General features: G+C 47.6%; 8 protein-coding genes across 8 annotated transcripts; 5 read left to right on the forward strand and 3 right to left on the reverse strand.

The window, feature by feature from the left end:
* Positions 1-1,453: 1,453 nt before the first annotated feature.
* Positions 1,454-3,662, reverse strand: M431DRAFT_100085 (hypothetical protein; the record flags this gene model as incomplete). Its single annotated transcript, XM_024911161.1, has 2 exons — positions 1,454-2,468; positions 2,533-3,662. 2 exons carry the CDS (start codon positions 3,660-3,662, stop codon positions 1,454-1,456), a joined length of 2,145 nt encoding a protein of 714 aa, XP_024768048.1.
* A 1,507-nt stretch (positions 3,663-5,169) lies between these two features.
* M431DRAFT_326222 (hypothetical protein) lies at positions 5,170-5,807 on the forward strand. The gene has a single exon (XM_024914336.1). The coding sequence runs from the start codon at positions 5,344-5,346 to the stop codon at positions 5,731-5,733; it is 390 nt and encodes a 129-aa protein (XP_024768049.1). The 5' UTR covers positions 5,170-5,343; the 3' UTR covers positions 5,734-5,807.
* An 878-nt stretch (positions 5,808-6,685) lies between these two features.
* On the forward strand, positions 6,686-9,639 carry M431DRAFT_99990 (glycosyltransferase family 20 protein; the record flags this gene model as incomplete). The annotated part of the gene is made up of 3 exons (XM_024925213.1): positions 6,686-6,811; positions 7,056-8,997; positions 9,083-9,639. 3 exons carry the CDS (start codon positions 6,686-6,688, stop codon positions 9,637-9,639), a joined length of 2,625 nt encoding a protein of 874 aa, XP_024768050.1.
* Positions 9,640-10,044: 405 nt separating this feature from the next.
* On the reverse strand, positions 10,045-11,096 carry M431DRAFT_326250 (hypothetical protein). Its single transcript, XM_024914337.1, has one exon. The coding sequence runs from the start codon at positions 10,930-10,932 to the stop codon at positions 10,390-10,392; it is 543 nt and encodes a 180-aa protein (XP_024768051.1). The 5' UTR covers positions 10,933-11,096; the 3' UTR covers positions 10,045-10,389.
* A 1,562-nt stretch (positions 11,097-12,658) lies between these two features.
* On the forward strand, positions 12,659-14,494 carry M431DRAFT_487625 (hypothetical protein; the record flags this gene model as incomplete). Its single annotated transcript, XM_024916493.1, has 3 exons — positions 12,659-12,837; positions 12,894-14,141; positions 14,197-14,494. The coding sequence occupies 3 exons, from the start codon at positions 12,659-12,661 to the stop codon at positions 14,492-14,494; spliced, it is 1,725 nt and encodes a 574-aa protein (XP_024768052.1).
* A 2,592-nt stretch (positions 14,495-17,086) lies between these two features.
* M431DRAFT_525365 (hypothetical protein) lies at positions 17,087-19,564 on the forward strand. The gene is made up of 5 exons (XM_024920618.1): positions 17,087-17,439; positions 17,522-17,694; positions 17,770-18,811; positions 18,870-18,968; positions 19,021-19,564. The coding sequence occupies exons 1-5, from the start codon at positions 17,176-17,178 to the stop codon at positions 19,069-19,071; spliced, it is 1,629 nt and encodes a 542-aa protein (XP_024768053.1). The 5' UTR covers positions 17,087-17,175; the 3' UTR covers positions 19,072-19,564.
* A 750-nt stretch (positions 19,565-20,314) lies between these two features.
* M431DRAFT_10838 (hypothetical protein) lies at positions 20,315-23,258 on the forward strand (the record flags this gene model as incomplete). Its single annotated transcript, XM_024911673.1, has 4 exons — positions 20,315-20,732; positions 20,787-21,143; positions 21,186-21,885; positions 21,938-23,258. The coding sequence occupies 4 exons, from the start codon at positions 20,315-20,317 to the stop codon at positions 23,256-23,258; spliced, it is 2,796 nt and encodes a 931-aa protein (XP_024768054.1).
* A 471-nt stretch (positions 23,259-23,729) lies between these two features.
* Positions 23,730-25,406, reverse strand: M431DRAFT_546732 (hypothetical protein; the record flags this gene model as incomplete). The annotated part of the gene is made up of 1 exon (XM_024921227.1): positions 23,730-25,406. One exon carries the CDS (start codon positions 25,404-25,406, stop codon positions 23,730-23,732), a length of 1,677 nt encoding a protein of 558 aa, XP_024768055.1.
* Positions 25,407-25,845: the final 439 nt, after the last annotated feature.

Below are 25,845 nucleotides of genomic sequence, written 5' to 3' on the forward strand. Positions count from 1 at the left end.
TATTATATTTAACCTTTTATTTATATTTATTTTAAAAATATAAAAAAAAAACTTAAAATAGTAACTTACTTATAGTAAAAATAAAGTAAATATAAAGCTTAAACTATACTAAAGCTTTTATATATTTAATACCTTTAATAAAAAAAGCTAGTTATAGAGTTTAAAAAAAAGTATTATTAAAAATATTAAGGTAGTACCTTAGAAAAAAGGGTAATATATTAAAGTCTATTTTAAAAAAGTATAGTTATATAGTACCTATATATTAACTATATTATAAAAGTATAAGCTAAGGGTTATAAAACCCTTAGCTTAATAATAATACTATAAAAAACCTATAATTTAAGAAAGGAATAAAGAAAGGCAGAAATAAAGATAATTACCTTACTACTATATACTTATGTATTTATAATATAGCTACTTTATAATTATCTTTTATCCCTTTTTACTCTCTTTTACTAACTTAACTTCTAATAGTATAATTATAATATATATAAAAATTAAATATATTTTTTTTTAAAAATATTTAAAATATTAGTTAAATATTATTTACTTTTTTATAAAAATTAATTTAAATTTTATTAAAATTTATACTTATAGCTTTTATAAAGTTAAATAATTATTTTTATTAATATTAATAAAAAGTAATTAAAAGTAAAGTAAAAAAAAGTAATATTTAATTATTATTAATTTTTTTATATTTTATTATAATAATTTTATATATTTAAGTTTATATATAAATTATTATTAAATAAGTTTTTTTTATATTCTTAAAGGGTAGCTTAAGCTTTCTTTTTATTAAAAGTTTATATATAAAGTTATTTAAATAAAAAAAGCCCTTAGGTAAATATTATTATATTTTTAAAAATTAATAAAATTATAAAAATAATTATAATATAAGTTTATATAATTATTAGCTTAATAAATAATAAAAAGGTTATATTAGCAAAAGCTTAAGTATATTTTATTATTAAGTTATATACTTTATCTACTCCCTTATAAATAAGCCTTTAACCAGTAGATTAGTAATTAAGTAGGTAACTATTAGCAAATACCAGCTGCTATATATTTCTTTTTGTATTTTTTCCTATCTGTTTTTTCTTTGTTTTGCTCCTTTGCTTCTGTTTGTGTGCCCTTATGCTGCCAATCGACCATGGTGTTTCAAATTTCAGGGAGGGAAGGTATTTTTTGCACACCTGGGTAGTGTCTTGCAAGAGTGGACCACCGACGCAATCTTATTTCTACCAGCTACAGCCGTATGTTTTGATTTGCGTTCCAAAAAAAAAAACTGTTACTCAGCTCCAAAGGTTAATAGTAATACATGATTGCTTCAGAATCTGCCAAGTATGTGATATGTTGATGGGTGTCTCAGGGATGCCACCCGGCCGAGTTCACATATAGAAACGACATGAAGCAGAAGAAAAAGAGAATCCCAGTCTTTGGATGGGAATACACCTTACAATTCTCCAGCAAAGCCTCCATTTGCAGCGAAACGAAGCTGGTATTCCCTCAAGTCGGCCCAGTGTCGCAGCTCTTCTTCCTCGTCTTCCGCCGTCATCTGAAGCGGGTCTGGTGCACGAGTCTCTCCCACGGGACCTGTCTTTTCGAGCTTCATTAGGACTTCAAGGAGCTGAGAGAGAGCCTCTTCTGACTTGATGGCAAACGGCCCCTTCCTTTCAGGGGCATCGTTTAGGAGCGTGGACGCAACCTGACGAATCTTGTTGATGAGGGATCCTCCATTGGGTTCGAGATTTCGTTGCGAAATAGATCCTAGCACCGTCAAGAGGTTTTGGACAATAATCTCTCGCTCAGCAGACATGAATTCCAAAATCTCCTTGTCATCTTCTTGAATAGCTTTCTCCTCTTCACTTGTACCCTCGACTTCGAGAGTTTGTTGCTGCTCGCTTAGATGGACGTCTCTCAAGTTGAAGTAGAGCTCCACGAAATATGATCTTGTAGCCAGTTGCGATACAAAAATGTTAGCTTTTTGTATCTCGTACTGAAGCTGACGGCGCCTCGTAGGTTGCGTTTTGATGATGTTGCGCACATCATGTGGTGGCTGCGTGTTGGGCCACACTGGTGGCACGTACTGGAGGCCGGAATCCTCCATGCCAGCCAGAGGATTTGTTTCGTCTCCGGAATTGCCCAGCTGGAGCTCTGGTGGCAGATTATCAATGATGCTTTTGGCAGCCAAAAGACCATCCCTAAGTAGGAGTCGTTGGTCCGCCCAAGGAAGAGTGCTCATGCCGTACGCTAGCTCCAGGCTGACGACGCCATTCATGGTTGTGTAGATATCAATACCGAAACGGAATCCAGTAAGAAGCGTCACACTACCCTCTACTTGGTGAATGATTTCATTTGCAAGAACGCAAATGTCATCTACGTTCTCGGGATATGCAGGATAGGGAAGGCTGGGGGTTGATGGGGCAATAACGATATCGGTATGGGATGCGCCGAGCTGCGAGAACGAGCTATAGATGAAGTTAGCGGGCAGTTGATAGACAAAGAGAGATGAGCATGAACAAGAAGCCTTACCGAACGCCTAGCAGCAGGCACCAAAAGATACGCTTGCCAATCTGGTCCTTAACGTGATTGAACGGCATCGAGTCAGGAGCAAAGCTGTCACTCCCAAAGGTAGGCAGTTCTCCGGGGTGCTTGGGCCTGCTAAAGCCGAGTTCTCTGAGCAGAGTCAGAGTTTCGGCCATGAAGTGGCGAGATGCATTCCACTGCAAGGTGTAACCGGAAGCCAATCCAAGAAAATAGCTGGTGGCAGCGTCGTCCAGCGTTTTGGGTTGTTTTAAAACCCATCTGCTCCCACGCGTGAGAAGGGCAATGTCACGACATTTTTCAATCATGACAATGGCCTTGGGGAACAAATGCGTGCTGTGCTGCGCCTTGAGATGCTCTCTCGCACTGCGCGGAAACGATGCGACCAAAGTACCAATCATGCTGGCCAATAATCCCAGGAACTCAGGCTTCAATCGATCCTCTCTATTCGCAAAGGACTGTCGAAAGGTTGGCTCGTGGGGAAACGGCGCAAGCGGATGTATGTATGTAAAGAAATCATCCACCAGGAGCTCCAACACAGGCATTGGCGCAATCGCCTCTGCATCCAAGACACCATCCGTCGATATGGTCATGAGCGTCTTGGCAGCATTCTGAGGCGATGGAGACGAGGGGAAGCCAGGAGGGGCAACAGCCTGGTCGATGCGAGCTCTCTTAGCCGCTTTGGCAGCTTCGGCATGCTTGTTCGGCGGTCCGCGTCTCTTGGTCTCGCGATTGAAGGTACAGTCAACGCCCAGCTCGCGGCAAGGGCGACAAGGCATGTTAGAGTCGTCGCACTTGACCTTGCGCATGCTGCACATGTCACAGGCGCGTCGAAGTCGCGTCAGCTTGGGGTTAATGGTGGGATCCCGCATGACGCCTCCCGGCCCGGCCACGAGATGCTGCTGAAGCTGTCCCGGCGCCAGCTCGGGCGCGGGCGCGATGGGCACGCCGACAGCATGGGACTGAGCTACCGCTTCGGCAGCGGCATTCTGCAGAGGATGGTGATTCTGGATGGCCTGAGCAGCATCGCTGGCAGCCTGCAGGATCTCCAGCCCGTTGCTAGCGTAGGCGTGGGCTGTAGCGTGCTGCGACGGCGACGGTGGGGGAGAAGCCGACATGGCGAAAACGACAGAGCGAGGCTGTTGTCGCGATGGCTGATTGTCGGCGGATTCCCGGATGTTGTGGGTTGTTGAAGCGAGGTGACGCCGATACCGAGACGCAAGCGAGAGGAAGATTGGGGATGGAGGTGCGAGATCACGTGATGTATCACGATTTGCCATCTGGTACAGGGTAGGTCGTACTCACGAGAAGTGGCATTCTGGCATTTGGGCATTCTATTCAACAATGATATAGGATTTTGATTCATTCTAAGGCAAATATGCATCTGTTTTATTGTCTGTTCATATAATCGTTCATCTCATCGACTTGTTCCGTGGGTACGAGCCTTTAGTTAACAAAGCTGCTGAAGTCGGTGTTTTACATATTTTGGACTCAAAAGTTTACTACCGAAATCGAAGCATGAAATCAATACCACTGTGACGGAAATATCTTGATCTACAAGAGACCATTTTTACTAGTTAAACAGTAGAGGCAATAGGCCATTTCTCTTACGTTTTCCTACTACCTAACAATGTATGCCTAGGGCTTCACCTTGTAGTATTCACAGCACATCACGGTTTCAACAGCAAAGCAGCACTAGTTGAAAAAGACGTTGCAAAATCCACGCGTAAGCTTGACGTAGTGGCCGTACAAACCTGCAACGTGCTTGTCATACTAGCGTCGTTTAGGAGGCGAACAGAATCGCTGTCAATGATTTTGACTACTCGCAGATCGGCTTCTGTGCGAGCCGATCAACGGCTGTCGTGACGCGCGACATTTTTTCTCCCTAGCTTCTCTCTGGTTGGAAAAAAGTCACTCGCATCCACATCTTTGTTGAGTGAAGGTGGGTAATATTGGATGCGCGCTTCAGAACAGCACGTGAAAAAAGCTCCATCCATCTCGCCATTGTTTCGGTTCTGTACTGTACAGCAGGTTCATTACGAGTGCAAGCTGTTGCTTGATCAGGGCCGCCATCGAGTTGCCGCCGCGTCAGAGATTTGAATTTTATGAAGGATCTAGATATTCAAAATCGTTGTAATGACCTAGAAGTGCATACTGTACTCGTAGTATTTGTGTATCTGACAGGACATTCTGCTCCGACGTTTTGCTCCGGAGCCTCTGCATCATTAGCAACATGCTTCTACGCACAGCTGTGGGTATTTTAGCGGCATGGCTGTCAGGGACGGGCGGGATCGGTGACAGGCAGCAACACTTCCAACCAAAGTGTAAGCACAAGTAGCCTCCTCGGATTTTCTTTGTTATAGGAGGGTAGCTATCCAAATTGACACCGTGTTGAGCCGGTGTAATTTGTCCATGTGTAGCGTTGCATCCAACAGTTACTCCGTGCCTGAGCCCACATGCAAGTATTTCAGCCTTGAAAGTTGGCAGCCATACGAGCACCAGACCCAGACACCAACCACATGAGCTGAAATTAACCAGAGAAATGAGATTATTTTCATGGGAGTCACATGCTGCGGATTTATTTACTGATTCACCGCCGCCCGTCTCAGGTATAGTTTACACGCACAAGCACAAGCTGTTTTCTCCTGAACGAGCTCCTTTTCCCTGGCCAGCAGCAAAAAGGGGTGGCCTTCATCGGCCTGGGGGAAGAAGCAATGGTCGCTCCCCCGCTGAGCTACTGCTACTCCGTACGGAGAATCTCCGCTGGGATCCAACATCCAACCACAGCCTCGCTATTGCATGCAGTCGTGGGTGCTACTCCGTATTGCCTTTTACTTGGTGAATAGCCATGAACCATTCGGCCCCATTCGCCATATTTCGTTTTCCGAGGCTTGTGCTGGAACTGCCTTAGTGCTGCTCCACTGCCCAGGTTTGCCAGCCAGCTTCATTTCATTAGCACTTGCTAGCTTTCTAGAGGTCATAGACTGCGTGCTGGCGCCCACGTCCGTCGTCGGTGCAAGCAGGGCTTCTGTATTCGAGGAAAGTCGAATACGCGTTGAAGGCCACAGCAGAGTTGTCAGCGCCTACCGAGGTGCCCGACGGGTTTTCGTAGACAGACAAAGAGGCACATTCAAAGCAATGCCTAGATTTTCATTCGGCCCGAGAGGTCTTTATGAACAGCCTTCCTGAAAAACCCCCTCTTTGAGTGAATTTATGGACGGACGTGCTGAAGAGAGCAGCATCTGGTTGGGTGTGAAGGCGTTTTAACGGTTGCGTGCGGGCTGAGGTTGTGAGAATCTCGACAGTGTTGCACCGTGTGCCATTAATAGATTAGGTAGAGCTTGGCCCTCTCTTTGTACGCGCAGCACAAGTACTACCAAGGTACGGAGCATACCTACCTAGCTTGATATGTGTATCCATCTTCTTTGCAATGGTAAAATGCCCCTCAGTAATGTTAATGTCGCCCCGGCTCGCAGAAAGCTGTAGAACAAGCTTCGAACGAGCCACGGCTGACAAGGGGCCACGACCCGCTGCTGGAGCTCCCGATAGGGCGACGGCACAAGTCACAGGTCATGGACTCGAGTTCAAGGGAATTGATGGAAAGGAGATAACGTTGCGACGCCCCCAGAGCACGGAGTACTAGTATCGCTGTTAAGCCACACCTTTTTATCGTCCAAGTGTCAACGGTTCCCTCTTGCTCTTTCTCCCTGCAACCTCGCCCATTCACCAGCAGCGAAGCGATTTGAATTTTGAACTCTTCACGTATCGATACGAAGCACGGAGTTCGGAGTGCCTTGCGCCGATACACTCCAGGTCCTCTCAGCGAACATCCCCTTGACTCCTACAGCCTCCCTTTTCCTTTATCGTGCAACATCTCGGGCTGGCCAGGGCAACTCGTACTACGAGAGCTTAGCTGTTACTGTGCCCTTCACGCAAAAGCACCCCGCCATCGCATTGAGGATTCCGCACCAGGTATCAAAAGCGTTTAGTACCAAAGTAAGATACCTGCCACCCAACGCCCACTTCCGCCTGTTTGCCAGCAGCTGACTTTGTACCCCTCCCCCTCCTCCAGACTTCCTCGAGACATTGAAGCTCTACAAAACCACCAGAATCATCCTCGTTCTTTGCGCGCAACGGCACAATGGCGCGCCGTGAGTCTCTCTCAGAGATTCGCGCAGCCAACCCCGAGCTCTCCTTGACTGGCAACATCATCTCTGCGACCTTCAACATCCCCCATGCTGTGACATACCACAAGGGCGGCGCTTGGGTGAGTGCATTTCATTTCGAGCTTGACTTTGCGGCTTCGAGGAAGAGGCAAGCCCAGAGATGTGAAGCTCTGCTGCGCAGAACGCATAGTGTTTGACGCCGACGCCAGCGAGCTTTCCCGACTCTTCGCTCTTCTTGACCTCTTGGCCCTTTTTCTTCTGATTCTTTTTCCTTCTGATTGAATATTTTACCCTCCCATCACCCAACTATGAGCATCTTTGATATTGACTCGCTTCACAATGCAGGATCTGAAGCCCCGCCGTGGTCAGTCGGCCCTCATCGACTCTTTCGCCTATCTCTCGTCTGATGCGACGCCATGGAATCATACTGTTGTCGCCTGGACAGGCGAGATTGGACAGCCTGACGACGACCCGCTCTCTCCCCCAGACACCCCTTCAGCTGCGGCTACCGCTGTCACAGCCGTCAGTTCGCTGTCGGCTCCCGTCCCGATCGATGCTACTACGCGATTGCCTACACCTCCCCCAGTCGATGGACTCTGGGTCCCTAAGGGAGACCAGACGCGCCTGGAGCAGCAGCTGGCCCATAGCAAAACCATTCGCACCGTGCCTGTCTGGCTTGCAGACGAGAGCGAGGCCACCGACGATGGCATCATGCTCAAAGACCAGGCTCGCTGGAGGCGCTATGCTGAGCATGATCTCTACACACTCTTCCATTACAAGCAGCACGAGCCTACAGATGGCCGCAAGGAACGCGCCCAGTGGGCAGATTACTACCGTATGAACCAGAAGTTTGCCAACAAGATCATTGAGATCTACAAGCCTGGTGATGTCGTCATCGTTCACGATTATTATCTTATGCTATTGCCTAGTATGCTACGCCAGCGTGCTCCCAAGATGTACATCTCCTTCTTCCTCCACTCGCCGTTTCCCAGCAGCGAATTCCTTCGATGCCTGCCTCGCCGCAAGGAGGTGCTCGAGGGCATCCTTGGCGCAAATCTTGTGGGATTCCAGTCGTACAGCTATTCGCGCCACTTCCTCAGCTGCTGCACTCGCATTCTCGGCTTCCCATCTGACACCCTTGGCATCGATGCGTACGGCTCCAGGGTACAGGTCGGAGTCTTCCCCATCGGTATTGATGCCGACAAGGTAGAAAGCACTGCTTGGGCGGATACTGTCAATGAGAAGCACGCCGCGGTGCTGAAGATGTACGAGGGCAAGAAAATCATCGTCGGCCGTGATCGCTTGGACAGTGTCAGAGGCGTGGCTCAAAAGCTTCAGGCCTTTGAGCGCTTCTTAGAAATGTACCCTCACTGGAGAGAAAAGGTGGTTTTGATCCAGGTCACATCGCCCACCAGCGTCGAGGCTGAGAAGGATGACCCGGAGAACAAGAATGCCAGCCGAGTCAACGAGCTCATCATCAAGATCAATGGTGAATATGGCAGCCTCGGCTTCTCGCCGGTGCAGCATTACCCCCAGTACCTCAACCAGGCCGAGTATTTCGCCTTGCTTCGTGCAGCCGACATTGGCCTCATCACGTCGGTGCGCGATGGCATGAATACGACCAGTCTCGAGTACATTGTTTGCCAAAAGGACAACAACGGCCCTCTCATTCTTTCGGAGTTTAGTGGAACAGCGGGTAGTCTCCGCGATGCAATCCACATCAACCCCTGGGATATCACGGGCGTGGCGGAGAAGATCAACGCGGCACTGACCATGTCTGTCGAGGAGCGCACCAAGATGCAGACTAGCCTCTACAGCCACGTCACTACGCAAAATGTGCAGTCGTGGATCACCAAATTCGTTCGCAAGGTGCACTCTGTGCTGGCCGAAACCAACTCGAGCAAATCAACGCCCTTGCTTGATCGTGCCCTCCTGCTGTCTCGCTACCGCTCTGCATCGAAGCGCTTGTTCATGTTTGATTACGACGGCACCCTGACGCCCATTGTACGCGAACCAAGCGCTGCGGTGCCCTCGGAGCGCATCATCCGGTACCTGAAGTCCCTTGCCGCGGATACTAAGAATTCGGTTTGGATTATCTCGGGCCGAGACCAAGAATTCCTCCAGCAGCACCTTGGCCACATCCCCCAGATTGGGTTCTCCGCTGAGCATGGTAGCTTCATGAGAGACCCCGGTAGCGAGGAGTGGATCAACCTGGCGGAGAAATTCGACATGGGCTGGCAAGCAGAAGTCATGGAGGTATTCCAGAGATACACGGACAAGGTTCCAGGTGAGTTACTGATTGATTTAGAGTTACCATAACGAGTACACTTTTGCTATTGGTAGAAAAAAAGAAGCTAACGCCCTATTCCTAGGTTCCTTCATCGAGCGAAAGCGTTGCGCCCTGACCTGGCATTACCGACTTGCCGAGCCCGAGCAGGGTCTACACATGTCACGCGAGTGCCACAAGGAGCTGGAAGCTGGAGTGGGCCAGAAGTGGGAGGTCGAAGTGATGCCGGGCAAGGCCAACATTGAGGTGCGCCCTACCTTTATCAGCAAGGGTGAAATTGCCAAGCGGCTGGTGGCCACCTATCACAACCCGGGAGCTGCCCCGACAGAGAAGGATCCGCACCCTGGAAAGATCGAGTTTGCTCTCTGCTCCGGAGACGACTTTACGGATGAGGACATGTTCCGCAGTCTCAACGGGGCATCAGGTACGATCCTGGATGATCAGCACGTCTTTACGGTTACTGTGGGGGCAAGCACCAAGGTGACGCTCGCCAAATGGCACCTGCTGGAGCCCGAAGATGTGATTGAGTGCGTGGGACTGCTGGCCGGTGCCGGCGACCCAGCCAGCCTCGAGCGTGTGGGAGAGGTGAATCTGGCAGCTCTCAGCACAGTAGAGGGACACATCCCGGCCGAGGAGCTGTGAAGAACGACTCCTCATCGCAATTTTTTTTTTTTTTGTTACTTTGCAGCATGTTTGTTTCATTGCAAACTACGGAGCTGTTGACCGAAAAAGTTGAGCTTCAACGAGATGTTGAAAGCTTTGGGAATTTCTTAACGATTGCACTTTGAAGATGAGAGCAGAAGGCTGGGATGTATAGAAACGGTAATAGAACGAAGGATGGCGCGTGGCGTACGGGGCTAGTAATAACCTTGAGGTGAAGAGTAACTGAGGATGGAAATGGAAAGCAAATACGGGACATAGGGGGCTGTGGCCATCCCGACGCATCTGAAACGGAAGACATTTGTCGACTGGCAAAGTACCTATAGCATTGGCCGTTTCATTTAGCACGGAATATAAGACAAAGTTTAAAACGACATGCTGTTTGAACGTGGCTGGCTGAATCGGTTCTCAGAAGAGGCATCGACGATCTTGCAATGGTATCGGCACTAATCAAGTATGCTGTGGCTTTCCAAGATATTGGGCATAAATTGAAGAATTGGGACAAGCAAGACAAGCTGAGCTGCGGACACAAGGCTAAGCATTGGCTAGAGCAGAGCCTCTTGTAGAGGTGGCTGCCACGAGAGGCGGCGCTTAAACGTTGTTTTTGACAGTGTCTTGACCACACTGTCGATCTAGGAATGCCACTCTGGCATTCGGACAGCGCCGCACGTGCGTGGCGGCAATAGGCGAATCCGACGGCGAATTACGAGGCAGATCTCTGCAATTGGAGGCTCAATTGAACTGTGCAACTGTGGAAATACCATGGTGGAGGCAAAGACGGGCTGAAACTCTCTGGCCTTTCTTCGGCAGCCCGACTTTTTTCTGTTTCCAAATAACTGGGGATTGTGGCCTTTTGCGGGATCCGGGTCTGTCACACGCCCGCTTGTCTGATTCGACCTCAAAGGGCCCTGTATGTCGTGTGATGGATGGCACAAGAATCTGGAGAAGGGCAGAATAGGAAAAGAGGCCGTTGAACTCTATTCCGGGGGACCCGAGGCGTATTGCGGGAGGTGGGATGGGAGGACGGATGGGGAGATGGGTGGTGATCTGGTGTTTATGCGTGATTGTTTTGTCAACTCTTGCATGACAAGATGGACCGTGACAGCGAAGAAGCGCCGCTGAATCAGCACCAGACGGATGAGATTTGCATATGCATACACAGAAAAGGGTCATGGGGACTATGCAGATTCCGAGCAACCGCGTTCTGTGGACGGGAAAGGACCGAAAGCAAGACATCTGCTGACTCGGAGCTTTTTCTTCTTCTGCTTCTTCCATTTCCTTTTTTTTTCTCTCTTCTTTTTTCTTCCCGCTGGATTATGTTATACGGGCCCCCGTGGATCCTTCTCCAGGCTTCTCTTGTCATGCCTTTGTCAGTGTCAGTCGACCCCAGCAGGGCAAAATGCAGTCGACTTAGTAACCAGTCCGAGCCAGTTTAGGCGTGCTTCGTAGGTTTTTAACCTCTTCATCTGTAATAGCTTCCTAATAATCTCCGCCCCGTTACCACGCGGCTCTTGTTCCGCATTGCCCAAACCCCCTGTTGATGCTACCATACTATCTTGACTATCAAGTTCTGCTGCTCTTGGCCGCTTGGGGGCCAGTGACAGATGATGCACCACCAGGACGACGTCATCGGCTGGAAGTGCCGAGGGCAGGCCGCCGGAAGAGACGGTGCTTGGCGTTTGCCCCACTTGCCGGCGCCGGGGCGGCAGATACGACGTCATGGGCGCGTGTGTGGGAAGGGGCGACTGCTGGGTGAGGGAAGGAGCTGGCGACACGAGAGAGGCTGGGAAGGCACCATGCTGTTCTGCTACTGCTGTTTTACTGTTTTACATTGTTAATTCTAATTCAGCTGAGACACATTGATGCAAATTGCGCGTATGGAATTGTGAGCGGCATCTTTCATGATGGGGGGATCTGCAAATGCGGCTTGTGCTGAATCATACGCATGTTTTAAGTCTCTGGAGTAAAAAAAAAAACAAAGAAAAAAGAAGAAAAAAATGGAGCCCGAGTATGCCGAGACATGTACCACCAAACAGGAAACTTCCGCATAAAGCAGCAGAAACAAGTCACTCCTGGTACTGTACGGAGTACTGGTGTACATAAGCTTTCTTCGGTGGATCTCCATTCTGCCTGGTGGGGACTCGGTCAATCGCGATTTTGCTCATCCTCATTCGTCTTCACCTCGCATTTTCCCTCGCCTCTCCCGCTCCCTCTCGGGGGTCACCGACCAATCGTGTCACGAGGCCGCCGCCCAAAAACCCGGATTCTTGTCCTGGTTTGTTTTGTCTTCCCTCTCCACAGCGAACTGGAGAAGGCAATGGAGAAAGTCTGGAGAGTAGGACCGAATTGGGCCAGGAGATTCTCGGTATGGTGGGAAGAGCGCCGCGGTTTGTCACCCAATTCGCCCTCTCAGCGGATTTTTTTTTTACCTCGCACCTGACTTGCCTCTGCTGTCGGCCGTCCCCAGGATTCGACTCGTTGGAGACTTCCCCGAGCCCGAACCCGTGGGGTGGGGAGACTTTCTCCCTCTTCCCCCTTGGGCGTCATGATCCGGGGCTAGCAACATGCCTCGAGATGCCTGCTCGTCCACCCACCAAACGGCCGGACTTGGGCCGGTCCCACGGTTTTCTTGGTCGTGACCATATGGCGTGGGTGTTTGGGCTGAATTAGGTCATTGGAGAAGGACCGGGCATCAGTGGCGGCCTTGGTCGTGTTGGAGAACATTTATACCCCAATGCCTCCCCCCCTCTCAGTTGACGATCTGTCTCAATATTGAAAAACAAGATACACTACCAGCATCACTACTACCTCATCTGCCACTAGGAGACCAAGCTCCCGGATCAGCAGCAACCTCCTTCTCAACTCAATTGACACGTCACCTCCTGCACACACACATATATATATATCCTACATACAGTCGCTTATACCTAAGCGATAGTCTCCAGCAGAGACAATCACCATTGCCATTCAAGGGCCTTGACACAGCAACACAAACTTCATAATGCGTTCTAGACGGGGCCGTTTTATGACCATCTACTTCGACCAGCATGACCCTGCGTCGGAGAAGCACAACCCCGACTTTGGTCGACCTTCAGTCTCTGGCCTGGACTATTCTCCTCTGCCACGTGTGACTGGACGGTCTTTCGCTATGGGTGTTTTGGTCTCAATGGGTGGACTGATGTAAGTTGTCGCTTTATTTGAGATGGAGCTAATGAACCAAGCTAACCCGTTCCTAGCTTTGGCTACGATACTGGTCAGATCTCTGGCTTTCTGGAAATGCCCGATTTCCTGGACCGGTTCGGTCTCACTCACTCTGACGGCACAAAATACTTTAGCAATGTTCGCTCTGGTCTCATCGTCGCTCTTCTGTCCATTGGTACTCTTATCGGAGCCTTGGTAGCTGCACCCATCGCTGATCGCGTTGGTCGTAAGCCTTCCATTTCGCTGTGGGCTCTGGTTGTATCCGTCGGTTTCGTCATCCAGATTGCATCTATAACGGCATGGTACCAGCTCATGATTGGACGATTTGTTTCCGGTCTGGGTGTTGGCGCCCTGAGTTTGCTTGTTCCCATGTACCAGGCCGAGACAGCACCCGCCTGGATTCGAGGTGCCATGGTTTGCGCTTACCAGCTCTTCATCACCATGGGCATCTGGCTCGCTGCCTGCTTCAACTACGGCACTGTCAAGCACCAGAGCGGCAACTCGGGCAGTTGGCGAATCGTCATTGGCCTGGGATGGATCTGGACTCTCATCCTTGGGTTCGGTATTCTACTCTTCCCAGAGACTCCTCGATACGACTTCCGACATGGACATGAGGAACGAGCTAAGCAGACCATTTGCCGTGTATTCGGTGCAACAGAAAACCACTGGGCTGTCCACACTCAGATTACAGAAATCGAGCGCAAGCTCCGCGCTGAAGACAAGATCCAGCTTGGCCCTGTCAAGGAGTTTATCGGCATGTTCCGAGCTCCCCGCATGGCTTATCGTATCGCCCTTGGTATGACTCTGCAGATGTTCCAGCAGCTTACCGGTGCCAACTACTTCTTCTACTACGGTACCACCATCTTCAAGTCGGTGCAGATCAACTCCTTTGTCACTCAGATCATTCTCAACAGTATCAACTTTGGTGTCACCTTTATTGGTCTGTACATGGTTGAGCATTTTGGTCGTCGCAAGTCTCTCATTGCCGGTTCCATTTGGATGTTCATTTGCTTCTTGATCTTCGCCTCCGTTGGTCATTTCATGCTTAATCTTAACGATCCATCGGCTACCCCCACACCCGGTGTTGTCCTCATCGTTTTCGCCTGTCTCTTCATTCTTGGCTTTGCCACTACTTGGGGTCCCATGATTTGGACCATTCAGGCCGAAATCTTCCCCTCGCGATACCGTGCCAAGGGTATGGCTCTCTCCACTGCCAGCAACTGGATCTGGAACTTCTGCATTGGTTTCTTCACGCCATTTATCACTGGCGCCATCGACTTCAGGTATGTGCACACTTTTCTTGACAAATCAAGATGATGTTGCTAACAGTTTATATAGATACGGTTATGTCTTTGCTGCCTGTAACTTTGTGGGAGCCCTCATCATCTACTTCTTCGTCATTGAAGGCCAGGGCCGCACCCTTGAGGAGATCGACACCATGTACCTCGAGCACGTTCTTCCCTGGAAGAGCAGCAAGTGGGTGCCACCTCCTCCCGAGCACATGGCCAACATTCGCAGAAAGGCCGGCGTCGACCTTGATGTCCTTGCCGACCAAGACAGCGAGAACGCAATTGCCAACGATCCTTCGGACAAGCATGTGACTCCCGAAGGCCCAGCTCACCAAGAACACGTTTAAAGAAAAAAAGAAGGATTATCTTGTAAATAACGCGGTTTATGATTATGTTGGATATTGATGATGGGAGATTGGATATACCAAGTTGATTTGTTGTAGGATAATGGCAGAAGCTGGGGATTCTTTAACCTAGTGTGTATTTTTGAACAAGCATATGAATTTAATTACTGAACTCATACTACCTACTCTCAAGTGACTGAGCCGATGCCAAGTTAATTACATGTCCGTTATGTCTAGTAAGCTGGCTTTACACGCTTCTTCGATGAAGGTATTCTCGGATTGGCTCATCACTTATACGTGCATGAGTTGCTCGTCTCTCGTAATTTGCCAAAAGCATGTTGGAGGGTGGCAAACTCACAGACGGCTCTCAGCTGAAGGCTCTTTATTGGTCATGTCATCCCGTTTAACATGCTCCATATAGTAAGACGAGAATTCTGGGGAGCCTTCAAGGTTGGTCTACGATTATTTTTCTTTTTTCTTTTTCTTTTTTTCAAAGGCAGGAGTCTAATGACACCTCAGCCTTGAAAAAAGCCCTCCAAGAACGGAGCTGGGGTCTACTTCTTCGCCGAGCTCTCTGCCTCTATCTCTCAATCCCATCGTGGCCACCCGCATCCCCGCCTCGTCTTTACCTTTTGGTGTCGCGACCGACTGGTCATGGATTCGGCAAGATACTCATTAAGAATGGCACTGAGACTCTCTACTCCAGATTCGTCGCCATTTTGTCCAAACAATAGACCATCTCAAGGCTCTGCCGTTATCTCAGCTGACGTAGGTACTCAAGGTTCCTTGTACCGCTACCAAGTTCGTTGCTTCCGAAGCCGTCTTCTCCCAAGCTAATAAGTCTCATCTGTCGAACGGTGTATCAATAAATGTTGATTGTATGGGCCTATCGGTTGATTCGCCGCCGCCATTGCGTCTTAACCGGCTGATGCTACACTATTCAGCGTCCAGAAGAAAAGGGACTGCTGGGAAAAAGCATCGTCTGCGCCTCTTCAAAATTCCTGGAGAGCTGGTCTCAGCACGATGTCCCGCTGGCCTTTATAATTGTCTATTCATGGTTCTCATGACCGGTTAGTTCGCTCTCTGCCGAGATGTCAAGGCCTTGGTAAGTCTTTCTCATGAAACCTTTTCTTCAAAGAAAGTTAAACTACCGCCACACCCAGCTGCCAGCAAAGGACTTATTATCACCAAGCGACAATGAATTGATTGAAAGTGAGTATGTTATTCCGCAATCACTCTATTAACATGTAAAAGGTGGCATGCTTGATGTTATAATGGGAGGAAGGGTTAACTACAGACTCGGGGCTATGTAACTAATCTCCGGTACTTCCGTTAACTCCAATTCCTCCGGCTTTGTGCAAGTTGCATATAGAAGAAGATATTACAGGCAGTTAAGTTATGGTTTACATTATACAAGCCACTGTTAGGGTGAAGCCAAAGATCATCTCAGCGTTGGGGTGCGACTCAGAATTGCACTTCATTGCAATCCAGGTTGCTATCCTTATACAGTGGACCCCCAAGGGCGAAGCCAAACAGCATATTGCAGCGTGCTATTATGAAGGATTCCAATTATTGTCAGTAGTCTGACATTGAGCTCTCCTTACTGTATAGTCTAGAAAGCTGCACAGCACCGTAGATGTGTCAATCCTTCGATATCTTAACCCAGGGGTAATATCTTATACCACAATGACAAAGTTTGCTCATTAGCACAAGATATCTGCCAGAGAACACAAACAATACTCTCAAGCCTTTTGGAAGAATACAGAGGCCGCATCGGAATATGTGGATGCATGGGGAAAATACGCTCACCATGCCAGATGAGTTTGGTGTGGTGGATATGAGCGGGTTATCTGTTTTGGGATACGCTCATTTCTTGATACCCTCTTTTTTTGCAAACCCCCTGGCTCTCTCTCTCCTCTCAGCTAATAATAACTGAGTAAAAGATACTTCGCCGCACGTCGTCCCAATGCAAGACAAGTGCAGTCCCAGTATGATGCTCTTGCTGAGGCTAGCATAAAAATATCTATCGAAAGATCTTTAGATATGATACAATAGCCATACGAAGCGTATAATTCTCTAGTTCATATGCGTTCGAAACAATCTACTAGTATCATTGTGCGATATCATAAAAACTCATGTGGCAGAGGCCACCTTCCCGATTGAAGAAAAACAAAGCGGTTAACATGGATTTCTCATTATTATGAGTATAAGGTTACAAAACAATGAAGAGAAATGCCGAACTAACAACAATCTTTTCCCAGCCACGCCAACACTATCAAGGCTTCATGGCTCTTGAACAATTCATTACGTTTAGACAAGCTAGAATATCAACTGGTATTACATCACAGATTAGTATTGATCTCAACAGCCGTAAGGGGGCAAAACACCCAGGAATTTGCGTGATATCCGTTATGCTAAGCTGGCACGTCAAACAGCGGCCTTTAGACTTAGCTCCATTCAAAATCCGGATATGTTACCAATCCACAAAACTCTCTTTCAAGAAAACATCTACGATCTCAGGTTCTATATTTATTGGACCATCTGTTCCATTCACAATAATATGTTGAAATGCATCACTTATCATTATCATCGTGGCTCAAGTTCACCGGCAATGATTAATTAACCTCAGCATTGGCCAATTTCTCTTTTTCCAACCGAATAATCTTGCGTCTTTCCTACCCAATATGGCTTTTCAATTTCACACAACTACTTTTGGCCTGCTAATGCGATTACTTTCTGGCAATAAAATCTTTCAATATCCCGATGAGATCGATCCACTGCTATGGAAAAAGTTTCTTCGCCAAGATACATCCGAACATGCAAATGACTCTGGCGGAGGATCGAGTAAAAACGAGGCAGATGAGAATAGTGCTCTGCAGGACACCGTCGTTCACGATGGTGACAATGAGATTCTCCTAGTAGAGTGGTATGGACCAGATGACCCCGAGGTAAGACCACCACCTACTGCCTCTAGGTATATCATTTATCTGCCAAATGATGTAGCGCTAAAGCCAGCTCTTTGACTTGTAGAATCCTCGAAATTGGCCATTGGCCTGGAAAAATCTCATGATGTTTCAGCTTTGTGTCCTAAATTTCGCTGTCTACATGGCAAGTTCTATCTATGTCCCAGGTGAGCTGGGCGTTATGGAAGACTTTGGTGTCAGTGAGATCGTAGCGACCCTGGGCCTCTCTCTCTTCACTCTGTAAGGCAACTCAGCTCCATGATGAGATTCAAAGGTATCAATGTCTTTGCTAACGTCTTTTTCTATTACTGCCAGCGGATATGGTGTCGGCCCCATGTTATGGTCTCCATTATCTGAGATGCCAAAAATTGGACGCAGTGGTATCTTCTTCTGGACACTCTTCGCCTTTATCTTATTTCAGCTTCCCGTTGGATTTGCTCCAAATATTGCAGTCTTTCTCGTCTTTCGTTGGGTGACGGGCTTCTGTGGTAGCCCGTGCTTATCCACCGGTGGCGGCACCATCCTTGATCTATACGACCCCTCTGTCGCCTCCTATTTACTGTGCATTTGGGGAACAGCTGGCCTCTGCGGCCCTGTATTTGGTCCAATCATTGGCGGATATCTGGTCCCTGCCAAAGGATGGCGCTGGACAATATGGATCATTACATGGATTTGCACGCTGGTTTTGGCCGCAATGTTTTTCTTTTTCCCTGAGACCAGCGCAGCGAACATACTGTACAAGAGGGCCAAAAGATTGAGGAAGGCGACTGAGGACAGTCGACTTAGGAGCCAGTCCGAGATTGACGCCGCGCATTATACCACAAGAGATCATCTAATCGTCCTCTCCAGAGCTTTTACTTTGACATTTTCTGAGCCCATAGTTCTACTCATGAACTTGTACGCCGGTCTCCTGTATGGTATACTGTTCATCTGGTTCGAGTCATTCCCGCTCGTGTTCGGAGATATTTACGGCTTCAACCAAGGCGAACAAGGCCTGGTTTTCCTAAGCATTTTCATCTTTGCTCTCATCTCATTGGCACTCTTTTTACTATGGATCAGAACCAGCCTTGTCCCAAAAGTCAATAAGCCGGGCTTTACGCCAGAGATGGTCCTTCCTCCAACGTTTTTGGGATGTCTCGCTCTTCCAATTTGCCTATTCTGGTTTGGCTGGACATCAAGGGCGAGTATTCACTGGATCGTCCCCACCATTGGATCGGGCCTCTTCTCTATTGGGGTTGTCACGTTGTTTAATCCGCTATTCAACTATCTAGGCATCGCATATCCCGCATACGCAGCGTCCATATTCTCGGGGTCTGCACTTTTCCGTGCCTCATTCGGTGCCTCATTTCCACTCTTCGTAAGAAATAGTGTACATCCACCTTGATTTCCGTAACTAATCACAAATCTCCTTTTAGGCGCGCCAACTCTTCCTCCAACTAGGCCTTGGCCCAGGTAACTCGCTTCTCGGTGGTATCGCCGTGCTATTTATTCCAGTCCCCTTCGTTTTCTACAAGGTAGGTCCACAGTTATGAGACATCGCGAGGAATAAAACTGACCGCCAAGTAGTTCGGGGGAAAGATCCGTCATATGAGTAAGAATGCTCGGCACGATTTATAAGAACATTGTGCAACAGCTAGACACTCAATGCAACAACAGTCATCGCAGATCGATAAACTCATTAAGAATAGCTTCTGGGCTTCTTAATGAAAGAAAATTCAAGGATTAAGAAAATCTTTATCAATTGGGAGACGTACTGAATGGCAGCGAGGAGGACGATGTTTTGAGGTACCAGAAGAGAAATAGGAAGAAAATGTGCTGATGTGAAGCAAAGAAAACTCCATAGATAAAAGTGGGTTAGGCATATTAGACTGAAGCGACTTTTGGTGCACAGCTCAATGAGTTTGCATTGGTCAAATGCATTTATAATTGCGATAACCTGGTTCTGACGATATTTCTAGTATTCCAAGTTGTCCTTTTTGTATTGCGTGCTGAATCTATGTACCTAGGTAGAATGAAGAAGATAAACTCTCATTTTAGGCCATTACAGATGTTAGATTAGCGGATGCACTCACTCACGATAGGCAGGCGGGGAATAATACAGGGCAAGCAGGGGTCGCTTTTACTGTCGTTGCGCGCCATGTTCAGTTGGATGGAGTGCCCGGTTATAAAGTGCACCGGTGAGATATACTATGTGGTACATACGACCATACTAAGGTAAGGTACATGTAGTGGAAAACTCCGAGTCCCTCAAGATCTTATACAAAATTTAATATCTGTAATTTTTAGCATGATAGATATCTAGTTTTAAAATTCTCTTAATCTGGTTTTAAAAATGTATATAAAATATTAATTACATTTTTCCAACTAGGTTGTATTTTCATTATTTTTCTCTGTGAAAGAGTACTCACTAGCTGAGCTCGTTCTCGATTTATAATAGCTGCTACCTAGATAGAAGTAGATAGAGTCGACGGTAGCTGGGGCTATTAATGATGGTTGAGATCAGGCAGCGGTAGTTGTATTATACCTGTATTCTTCAACTTCTACATCGTAGTGAAAGCTCTCTACGTACACTTACAATGCCGCAAAGCGAACGCACACGACAAGGGCTCCTATACGTACCTACATCAAGACTTCTATACTCTGCAGCTGCGTGTCAGCCACACGGGTGCAAAGCGATATGTCAAGTGGTGATAGCCGCTCCCGACCAATGAAATAAATAAATACAATCATGAGACTCGTGACCCCGCACTTTATTTGGCGACATCAGGTTTTGATGCCCAAGCCGTATGAACTGGGTTCACATCTTCACATCTTCACACCTCAGTGTCTGTACTCCTACTCCATACCATACCATCCGAAGATGAGCTCATCGTTTCCCTGGGGCATTGATGGACTAGACAAGTCTCGATTTGAAGCTTATGCCAAACTCTTACGGCTAAAGAATGGCGGCCAGATTGAGGAGGCTTCGAACTTCTCCGAAATACTCGACGAAGACATCGAATTAGAGAAGTCGGACGACACCGATTCCGTCAACGCGAACGCATTCCTGTCGTTTGATGAGAGAAAAATGAAGAGGGCATTCCTTGATAGGCTATCTGAGCTTATTGCAAATGAGAAAGGCGGCCATCATGTCTCCTCATCTCTGATGATCGCGTGGCCAGATCGAGTCGATATTCTCGTAGCAAGAAATAATGGATTCAGAGAAGGGGATGTCACTCTCCGCATGCTGGAAACTATCGCTTCTAGCCTCCGAGATATCTCCACGCTTGATTCCTCAGGTCTGGCATGTTCTTGTTAATCTGCATGTAGCGAGCTAACAGCGGTCCGTTTAGATCCTGTCGCCGCTTCTACCAAACAGAATCTTTGGACATCATTGGTACAATCGTACAGGCCCAGATTAAGCGATTACATGATTCAGGTCAAAAGAACCTTGAAAGAGACTATCCCACCTGAGGGGGGCCTGATAGAGACTCTGCCCTTAGACGATCGCGCAGCATCTCTTCTTTTGTGCCTCAAGGGATTTCGCGCCCTTATTGATGTTGCGGCACGTTCGCAAACGCAGGATGATCTTGAAGAGGTTGTAAAGAGCGCCCACAACATCTTCTCTTTCTACAAGGAGCATGATTTTGATAAGATTACCAGCAACAATACCAATATCAGGTCACTGAGAGACGCGCTGGGCTTCCTCGGTAAGTTACAAACATGCTTTAATACTCTGACGAGAAGCGCAGAGAGGCTCTCCGGCTTTCAAAATCTTCGTATCCTCCCGGTGATGGATCCACCGACTGGCGCAGCCAAACCGAAAGGGACGGATCGAAACAATGCCTGGTCGTTGGCGGAGACTTTTTCATCTCTGGGCCTTGCACTAAACGACAAAACAGCGGAATCTCTTGTCGGAACTGGAAAAAGGAAAGGGTCTTGGACGAAGAACAAACTGCTCCGAAGGTTTGACAAGATGAAGTCATCGGCCTCTGAAGTACACGCAGAAATGCAAGTCATTTTGGCGGCGACAAAACACAACTGTACGGGCGCGGCAATATTCAACTATGTGGGCTGCAGTAAGCGCAGCTGCTTCCTTTGTTCCAGGGTCATTCAGAGCTATGGGTCTTACACGACAAGGGGATGTCATGGCAAGCTCTACGATCTCTGGACTGTGCCCGAACTTCCATGGCTCACTAAGGATGAACGCTTAAGGCTCGTTCAAGCTCTCAAGAATGTCGAGAGAGCCATGAAGAAATCTCTACGTGATAAGAAGACTGAAGGACTTATCCATGCCAAGGAATCCACGATCGGGGGCTCTTCAGTTGCGACCAGAAGACAGCAATCTGACCAAACCCCTTATATGATGTCCCTCGTCTCAGAGTATCTCAGATCGCAGCGCCAAGGAATGAGGTCCAATGCTGGCAAGAAAGAAGATTTTTCGAGCCTTGAGTAAGCAACCACTGTGAATCAAACGCATTGAAGTCCTGACATGCTCTAACAGAGGATTAAGTCAGCCTTCGCTAGACGGAACTCAATACGAGGCCAATCTGGATACACTTTTGTTTGGCCAAACTCAAGGTCGTTCCGAGACGACGATACCGAAACCTGAACAGCTTCGAGGCGAATGTTCCGTTTGCGAAAGAGAAACCAATCGCCACTGTCAATTCTGTAACCTGGATTGGTTTTGTCGTAAAGAGTGTCAGGATAAAATGTCATTTCGTCACCTCACCAAGTGTTCCGCTCGCTCGATAACAACTGCCGACATACTCTATAGTGATGTTATTGGGGACCGGCTTCCGCAAGACCCAGAGACATGTGAGCATTTTGGGTTCACCCGGTGCCGCGACGGGAGAGAGAAATCTTATCTCTCTGGCCTTTATCAAGGTCTTGTGTATTTGGATGTTGAGGCTATCCAGCTAAACGAATGGCGAGAGAAAGGTATCCTTGTGAGCAAAATCATAGAGGCGTTTTCCAGGTTGTCTGAGCAGAACCGTGGGGGCTACTTCCCATGGTTCCTTCGAAACCAGCATATCCTTGACAGCTCAACCCCACCTCTTCAGCTTGATGGAAAGGATAATCCCCTCCAACGGGCTGTAAACGCCGCGAGGCCCTACCTCGACCTAGAAGATCGCGACAAGGACCTTCAACAGTTAGAGCCACCATCGAAACGGCATTGCTTCCTATTTTATGCTATGGCCTTGGACAGCTCGTATCCAAACCCATATTGGGCCGAATTGGATATATGGTACGATTTTGGCTTCGCAGTTTGTCGTGGCGAATACTATCAAAGTCAACTTGGGGCCCTCTATAGTCAGCTTGTTGGTGGTAACAAATCAATGAGAGATTACGACCAAAGTCTAGGGGTTAAACCAGAAAATTATCCTGATATGCCTACATGTTCATTCAACGAATTTTGGTTGGCCTACAGAAACGGTAGCCTTGGAAAGCTCTTCCACCAATACGGTTTAGGGGGCCAAATGAGTCGTTACTTGGGCTTGCAGGAATTTCTATCTTTCTCGCTGAACCAACGTGAACTGCGCCCATCAGTTTGGAGGTTGAAACATTTCCTGGCCCTCGATCCTAACGATCCGCTAGGCAACCTTCCTAAAGTTGAAGCAGCCGCTCATGAATACGGGTTCACATCGCAGCTCAACGCGGGGACAAGGCTGGCTTTGAGGCAATTTTATGAACAGTTATTTGAGAAGGTTAATCCACTCAGGATCCATGACGCAAAGAATTGTGGCAAATTGCTTGATTATGTGGAAAGCAAACTTGGTGTCATTGATGATGGCGTCCGGCATGTATTGCGACAGTTTGGCTGACGAAGACTGTATGGGCCTGGGCTCGAGTGAAAAGATATTCTGGGATAAATGCAAATCACCATTAATCCGCATTGCTTAATCTTACACATTTCAGTTTCCTTCGCAAATTGATAATATATCTAGGCGGCCATTTATGTAATTTACTGTATTCCCTAGCAAAACTTATTATTAGATCTCAGCGGAATTCTACCCAGTTTTGATCGAATTAACCAATAGGGTAGCTTGTCTAGCTAGCGTTATACCAGAAACAATGGCAGGGAATGCAGCAACTTATTATTTTTTGTTATAAGGTAAAATGTAAAATTGAACGCAATTATTTCGACAGGAACAGGTTCTGGTCAAAGAATAAGCATATAGAAATGTATGAATATAGTATTTCCCCATAATAAACAGGATTTTATAATAGCAGAGCTAATCAGCATCTCTCTCCTTGCAGAAGGTTACGACGGCTTTATCTACTACTTCGTGAAACTAAATATGTAATGACTGGGAGTTTGATCTGATGAAATCAAAGGACGCTGATCGGAAGCTGTCATTTAACAAAGATGAAGAAGTTGCACCAAGTTGCATCACCTGTTTTCCTGATCCCCAGCATGGCCATGTGGGGAGTAGTGCTGAGCCATTGCTGTTTGGGTTCATCGTGTTGAAAAAAGAAATGTAAAATTCTTGTGTAACGGCGGAAGCATAGCCTGGAATCAGTCCAAACGCAGCGATTTGTGAGGTCGTATGGAAAGTTCCCAAAAAACCCGTCCCGTATAAGTAAGACGAAAGAAAGGACCACGTCGGTACTGATGGGGCTATCTGGTCTACTGTCTCAAGAAGACTGCGCCTTTGAAGTGTGAAAATAAAGTCACCAAGTATAGCGGCCAGTCGTTTGTATTTTGGATAGAGGTTATTCAACGGCCCTGTTCTAAAAGGCGAACCAGCCTCGGGATCGTCTGGATAGGTGGCCACCAGATCTTGGACCTGAGACGCAGTGGCTTGCTGGAAATAGAGGCTGCTAAGATATTCTTCAACGTCTTGTGTGCTAGTAAGATTCAATTGGTAAACTGAGAACAGAGTTCCTTCATCTTCCTGGTCGCCTAGCAACAAGGGGACTTTTGCAAATTGACCTCTTGAAGCCAAGATTTCCGGTGAATCAAGGAGGACTGTTCCATCTGGCCTTGGTAGGTATGACAAAGCGATGGAATTATAACTGCTTGAGATGGGAACAGATTCTGCCGCTAATAGAAAGGTGTTAAAGTCTACGGATCTCAGACATGCTAGAGTATCGTTAGATGTCGAGCATCCGGCGGTGTCAACGACCTTGTCATAGATGAGTTGAGCTTTTGTAGAATTGGCAGGCTCCGCAGGGAGGATGCTGCCGCTCTCCATCAAAGCTGCCCTAAAAAGAGGCTTTCCGTGATAAGAGTTATTGCCTCCAAAGAGCGCCGTCTGATCAAAGACGCTCATAGAGCCTGCAGAGAATCCCCAAAGTGTCACTTTATCGGGATCGCCACCAAATTGCTCAATATTATCAGCGACCCACTGCAGTGCCAAACGCTGGTCCCTTAGGCCTAGGTTGGTGCTTCCATCGTTGAGAAGCTCTTTGCCAGCAAGGAAACCGAAACCCCCTAATCGATAATTTGCCGCCACAAAAATGATAGGTGTACCAGAAGCAATTGAGGTTTGGATGAGATTTGTGGAGTCAACTCCCTGTGTGGCGCCAGATTCAAAAGCTCCTCCATAAATGAAGAATACTACAGGAAGCTTGGAACCGCTTGAAGCATCTGAGGGCCTCTGAACATTCAATGTGAGGCAATCTTCGTCTTGGTTTTGTATTACATTCGTTATATTCGTGATGATATCCAGTAACGCTGGTGGTAGGCCGCTGGGAGTAAACTGCGAAGAAAATTGAGGGCATGCTTTCGGAGTAGCGGTTGCCTGAACTTCGCCCAAAGAAGAAGTTATCGGTTGTGGTGGCTTCAATCGTAGCGATCCTAGTGGCGGTTGCGCGAAAGGTATGCCTCTAAAGCTGTCGATTCCATTACTGCTGGAACCAACAACTGTAGAGTAGCGCAAGGCCACGGTTGGACCATCTGCACCAGCCAACTGTGCGTTAGAGGCAACGGCAAGAAGAAGTCCCGTTAACTTTGTGAGCCTGAACATGGTGGGGGCGACCAATAAGATTCCTGCTTTGTGAAAGGCAACTGAAGAACATGAACTAAACTGACTCGATAATCCCCAGAAAAGAAGCAGTGGCTGATTCGGACGTCCTCTAACTATTTATCAGAAGCTGACCTCTCTGGAGTTGCTTATTCTCTTGTGCCTCGGGTCATAGCTATTGGAAATGCAGTAAACTACATGTAGTCAGAAGCAACCGCGGTACAATGGCTCAGCGGAAGCAATTGTGGCAATAATTCTACACTCTCATGTCAGCTGGCTTGGTGTTTTCATGGTTTGTTCCTTTTCACCGACTGTCTCGGATTGCTTCTCGGTCGCTTTCTCGGTCGGGGCGACTAATATTGACTAAGGGGCTATGAAGCTAATACGAGTACGCAAAAAGTAGCCAATATTTCGTATTTCGTAGCCGAGTTCCGTGGTCAGA

Source organism: Trichoderma harzianum (genome assembly GCF_003025095.1).
Source record: "Trichoderma harzianum CBS 226.95 unplaced genomic scaffold M431scaffold_25, whole genome shotgun sequence".
Classification (NCBI taxonomy): Eukaryota; Fungi; Ascomycota; class Sordariomycetes; order Hypocreales; family Hypocreaceae; genus Trichoderma; species Trichoderma harzianum.

Bases quoted from the DNA above. Each gene is read 5' to 3' on its own strand.
- M431DRAFT_326222 (XM_024914336.1), top strand. From the start codon at position 5,344: ATGCAGTCGTGGGTGCTACTCCGTATTGCCTTTTACTTGGTGAATAGC.
- M431DRAFT_326250 (XM_024914337.1), bottom strand. From the start codon at position 10,932: ATGGAAGAAGCAGAAGAAGAAAAAGCTCCGAGTCAGCAGATGTCTTGC.
- M431DRAFT_525365 (XM_024920618.1), top strand. From the start codon at position 17,176: ATGGCTTTTCAATTTCACACAACTACTTTTGGCCTGCTAATGCGATTA. The intron at 18,812-18,869 runs GTAAGAAATAGT...ATCTCCTTTTAG, and splicing joins GTGCCTCATTTCCACTCTTC to GCGCGCCAACTCTTCCTCCA. The intron at 18,969-19,020 runs GTAGGTCCACAG...ACCGCCAAGTAG, and splicing joins TCCCCTTCGTTTTCTACAAG to TTCGGGGGAAAGATCCGTCA.